Here is a 6,000-nt window from a genome sequence, read left to right as displayed (position 1 = left end):
TTCTATCACTCATTTATTTCATAACGCAAATTGCGTTGTTCAATTGTTGGCAATCAATTTATTTTCAGTCCATTTCAAAATTCAAAGTATCAATTCAAAGGCAAGTTTAGGTAAAAACAAATGGAATTAAACGAATAAACCAATTAATATTTCCTGATACCATTAGAGTATCACACACACAGAGGCTAATCTACTATCACTACTAAACTCCAAATTCAAAATAATCATCTCAAAGCAACACAAAGGCAGCCAAAATCCCAACAACAACCATCACCAACCCACCCTTGATCCCATCTACCCCACTTGTTGGAGAAACCGCCGGAGTCTCAACCACAGTAGCTGGGGCCGGTGCAATAACAGGTGATACGGTCCCGGACCGCCTGCCACGAGGACTCATAACCACCACAATGAGTTTCTCACCTTTCTCACAACTGTCCTTTACTCCACTGATGAAGTAGTGTGGGCCCGCCTTGGTCAACAATACCTTGGTCTCATCACTCTTATGCTCTGCTATTGGATTTGTTGTGTTGCATGCTATGTATGCTTCCCTTGTTACTTCCACTACTGAATCTTTCTTGTTGTCGTACTTCCACACTGTTTGTTTACCATCATAATTAGCCAGCCATTAGGATCTTATATATACACAATAAATAAATTGCATGCAGAATTTAAGGAAAAATATTGAGAGAAAAAATGACTCATTTTTGTCTTAATCATTAGTTTGCCTTTGATTGAATTAATAACCATCCTCACAGAGAATAGAAAAGAAGATAAACAAATAATTGTGACGGTGTTGGAAGACGGAGGTAGCTAGCATAAGAGAATAAGAGATTATATTACCGAGATTATCAGCGATATGGAAGCGGTTACTCTGAGCCCATTTGTTGAGAAAATCAGAATCGGAGGATGAAGGAATTTGCCATGCATCAGGTTTGCTTCCAACAAGGTGGTCTCTTGCTTCAGTGAAACTCAGCAATGATGCAATTGCCAAAACCAAAGAGATTGACCAAATTTTTGAAGATAACAACGCCATTGATGTTTTAGAAAATATTGTTAATTGTTAATTGTTAATTTCAGCTGATTTTGAGAAAGGTTTATTTGGTTTTGTTAGTGAGAGAAACCAGTTGATCGAGTATGAGAGATTGGTGAGTGAGATTTATATAATGGAAAATGGGGAGAAAGTAGCCGTTGGTAAGGTTTTTAAAGCGTAGAAGGTTTCGGAATGTGGAGAACAGATTTTAGTGGGAGGCAGTTTTCACCAACGTTGCGAGATTTATATTTAGGCCAAATATGGATATGGATGGTTTTTGTCCGTTAAGGTAACGGCTAAAATATCAAATCAAATGGGTTTTTTCGGGTATGACTCATTTTTGGTCCGATCATGTTTGAATTATTGATTAAAAGATTTTAATTAGCCGAGGAAATGGGTTCAATCAAGGATTAGGGCCATGCCTTATTGGTTATGGTCTTTATCGGATCAGGCAATTTAGGGTCAATTTTAAATCTCGGATTGCGTTATACGGATGAATCAGATCTACTTAACTATGCATGGAAAAGAAATTGTATATTCTTTGACTATCGGTGCACAGAGTTAAATTTTTAAATGTTTTCATACAGTTTCCGCAAAAAATATTTATGCTTTAGAGCTTCATCACGAGCCAATGGATGACTACATATACTGCAAATTCACTGAGGACGGAAGGTATTACACTAAGTCAAGTTACTCCTACCTAGGCTACCTTCTAATAAACAAAAGTTTATCCTCAGTTGCGGTTGCTATACTGGATTTCCAGTGGGCATTGATTTGGAACCTCCAATGTCAAACGCATATCAATCTTTTTCTGTGGAGAATTGTACACGGTATTTTGGCTACTGCAGATGTGTTAATTAGAAGAGGACTAGCAATTAATCCCACTTGCTCTCTTTGTCATAAGGAACATGAATCGTTGACTCATCTTTTTCGTTAATCGACATTGTCATAAGTAACATTGAGAATCTTGGCACTATTTATGGTTGTAGGGAATATTCGATATTATTCTTAATCTATAAGACAAAATATAGTCATGTGAGATCTTGTTTGATTTATCGTCACGAATGCTATAAGAATATCAAATTTTTATAATTTTTAATAATGTGTTACTAAAGATATTCACGTTGTAATACGTGTCTCGACAAGTGTGAAAAAGTCAATGTTACCATTGGTGTTGTATGGAGAGAGTATATATATATATATATATATATATATATATATATATATAGAGGCGGGATCTCGTGAGTTGGGGTCTTATGGTGAGTTGTGAGTTGGGGAAATCAAGGGCTGAGATTAAAAGAAATCAAGGGCTGAGATTAAAAGATAAATTAGAAAAAAAAAAAAGGAAAAATCGAAAAATACAAAAGCGCTGAAACATGAAAACAGCAACCTCATTCTAACGATATTCTCTCTCTCTCTACATCTCTCTACAAATCAAAACAGAGAAAACTCACAAATCAGAACGCCGACTATAGGAAATTCATAAAAAACCTAATAAAATTACACAAAATCGTTGATTTGTAGCTGCAATCGAATTACAGGTAATGTAAATTCGTTGATTTTTAGTATATTCAATCGTATTTTCAAAATTAATGTAAAAAACCTAATTAATGTAAAAATCGTTGATTTTTAGTGTAAATTCGTTGATTTTAATTGAATTCAATACTTGATTTTACTTTTCGGGTATAAAAGATGGACAAATGAGATCAATAACAATGTTAGCGAAGAAATCAACTCGACAGTGAATATGGAAACAGGTAATACTGCTATTCATTCTTATCTCTTCATCCGCCGTTGTTTATAAATAAATTATTGATTTCTACATGTTTCTCAAATTTATTATTCGATATTATTATCTTTATCTGGCTTGTATTAGAGTAGAAAAAGAAAACTGTTATTCTGATATTAATGTACTATTATTAGCCTCAGTGTGTATAAATCAATTATTGATTTCTATGTGTTTCTCAGCTGTTATTCTGATATTATTGTACTATCTGGCTTGTATTAGAGTACAAAAAGAGAACTGTTATTCTAATATTAATGTACTATTATTAGCCTGAGTGTTTATAAATCAATTATTGATTTCTATGTGTTTCTCAAATTTATTCGATACTATTGTCTTTATCGGCTTGCATTACATGAGAAAAAAGAGAACCGTTATTCGATATTAATGTACTATTATTGTACCGTATGAAAACATGATTATATTATTGTCTTGTTATTGTGGTATTATTGTAACATTATTGTGCTATTATTGTGCAAGAAACATGAAAATATATGCCTTGCAAAAGAGTTACATAATAAATACAAAGATTATCTCGTATGTAATAAAGTAGAACCAGTCTATTCCGATTACGATATTCTTTGTACTATTATTGTAAAAAAGTAGAGAAACATGTTGATATTATTGTACTCTTATTCGATATTATGCTACTATTGTTGTGATATTATTGTGCAGTAGCGTGAAAATATACGGCTGATAAGAGAGTAGCATGAGATAAACACATTTAGTGTTATTGTGATGTTATTGATTGTCGTCTGTTTCACACCTGCTTTGTTATCATCATTATTATTGTCACATTACTTTGCAATGTTGATCTCTCCCCCGTGCTATCAAGTTATTGTGATGTTATTGTGATTTTGTTGTCCAATGACCGTACTCATTATATTAATTTACTTGTCACGCAGATCTTTCTACTGTGTCTATTGTTGAAGACAATGCAGTCTTACCTAATGGGGATTCTTCTAATAACAAGATATACACCAGCCCAACCTGTTGTTTAAGAAAAAACGATGAGTTTGTCTCAACTCTTCATTACAAAGAGCACACCCGGGACCGAGCGTGGGTGAGGACTGTTGAGAGTGATTTTACGCCTAAACGTGGCATGTTCTTTCTTACCTTGGAGGATGCAAGATGCAGCTTCTACAAAGATCTATGATCGGCTTAAGGATTTGATGTGAGAAGGTACACAAATGCGCTATATAAGGGGGCGTCACCACAAATCACTGGTCTAACAAACAGGGGGTATAGGGATATGAAAAGAAAAATGCGACTTCAAGCAACAAATCATGAAGCCGGTAATTTGAGTACAAGAGAGAACAAAGACTCGCGAATTAGACACCAAAGAAGCATGCTCTGACAAGGTGTGGCTGCAAGGCGAACATGAGGTTGAGAACCTGTGAAAAACAGATGACAGACAGGTTTGGGTATATTGTGGATGTCTTTGTAGACGTTCACAATCACTCTCTTTACTCTGTCAAAAACAGGAGTTCCGAAGCTCTCAAGGGACGTCCATGACTACATTAAGAGGACCATTATTGATCATACTAAGCTCAACATAGGTCCAACATTGAGCTTCAGAATTCTCAAGGAATACTCAAATGGTTATCAGAATATCGGTGCCTCTTTGCTAGACTTCAAAAACTTCAAGCGAAATATCAAGTGTTACATTGGGGATAACGATGCTAAAATGTTCATTGGGCATTTCAAAATGCTTTGTGAAACAAAGGGGTTCTACTTTGCTTATGATCAGGATGAGAACAAATGCTTGACGAAGGTTATTTGGGCTGATAAGGAAGGGATAAACAACTACAAGTTATATGGAGACACGATCTCGTTTGACCCTACTTATGGGACAAACAAATATTTCATGGTGTTTACTCCCTTCACCGGAGTAGACCACAACAAGAAGACGGTGACTTTTGCAAATTGGGTTACTTGACTTCGAGAGTCAGCATTCATTTGAGTGGATTTTTAAAAATTCCTCGAAGCAATGGGGCAAAGAACCCTCAATGTGTAATTACGGACTGCCCGGAATTAAAAAAGCCTGCCCAAATGTCTTCAACCATTCTGTCCACAAGTATTGCATGTGGCATATCATGCAGAAAATGCCAGAGAAAGTGGGAAGGGCAATCTGCAATGATACGGAATTTATGACCGACATAAATGCCGTTGTGTGATGTCGACCACGAGCCACACGAATTTGAACAGAATCGGAAGATCGTTATTGAAGCCCATGGTATGGAAAGCAACCGGTGGTTGAAGTATGTCTTTGCAATCAGACAAAAGTGGATACCGGCATACTTTCGGGATCTGCCTCTAGGTTGTTTGTTGCGAACAACCCAGAGATCCGAAAGTTCAAACAGCTATTTCAAGCGGTTTGAAAGCCATTTTGGAACCCTCGTCGAGTTTTGGATGAGGTACAATTCCGCAATAGAGCAGCAAAGGCATACACAAAGGAGGATGGATAATGCCAATGAGCATAGTATGCTCGAGAAAGTAGGGCCGATGAAGGTATTCCACTGCTATTCTGCTATTAATGTTATTCCACCGCTATTCTCTCGTTATTCCCCTATTATTCCCGTGTTACTCTCGCTATTCTCACTGCTGTTGTGTTATTCTACCGCTATTCTCGCTGCTGTTTGTTATTCTCGCTATTAATGTTATTCCACTGCTATTCTTCTATTAATGTGTTGTTATTTTTGAATAAAAAACGAATATTCTTTGTGGAAATGGATAGCGTCTGCAATAACAGCAAAGTAACTGCTAAATTTAGTCTACTGCTATTCTGCTATTAATGTGTTGTTATTCTACTGCTATTCTGCTATTAATGTGTTGTTATTCTACTGCTATTCTGCTATTAATGTGTTGTTATTCTACTGCTGTTGTGTTATTCTACTGCTATTCTTCTATTAATGTGTTGTTATTTTTGAATAAAAAACGGATATTCTTTGTGGAAATGGATAGTGTCTGCAATAACAAAAACTAGTCGCTAAATTTAGTCTCATGCTATTCTCGCTATTAATGTGTTGTTATTCTACTGCTATTAATGTAATTCCACCGCTATTCTCGCTATTAAGGTGGAGATGCATGCCTCACTTGTCTACACCCATCCTATCTTTGGGGACTTTCAGAATGAAGTCAAACATGCCATATGCAGGCATGGGGGTGGGGGTTTGACAACAGTAGG

General features: G+C 36.1%; 1 protein-coding gene across 1 annotated transcript; it reads right to left on the bottom strand.

The window, feature by feature from the left end:
• Nucleotides 1-229: 229 nt before the first annotated feature.
• Nucleotides 230-1,033, bottom strand: LOC141619757 (early nodulin-like protein 13). The gene is made up of 2 exons (XM_074436777.1): nt 841-1,033; nt 230-594 (listed from the first exon to the last, which is right to left on the bottom strand). Exons 1-2 carry the CDS (start codon nt 1,031-1,033, stop codon nt 230-232), a joined length of 558 nt encoding a protein of 185 aa, XP_074292878.1.
• Nucleotides 1,034-6,000: the final 4,967 nt, after the last annotated feature.

This window comes from Silene latifolia, chromosome X (genome assembly GCF_048544455.1).
Source record: "Silene latifolia isolate original U9 population chromosome X, ASM4854445v1, whole genome shotgun sequence".
Taxonomy (NCBI): Eukaryota; Viridiplantae; Streptophyta; class Magnoliopsida; order Caryophyllales; family Caryophyllaceae; genus Silene; species Silene latifolia.
Note: the sequence above shows the minus strand (reverse complement) of the source record. Positions and strands in the feature narration are given on the sequence as shown.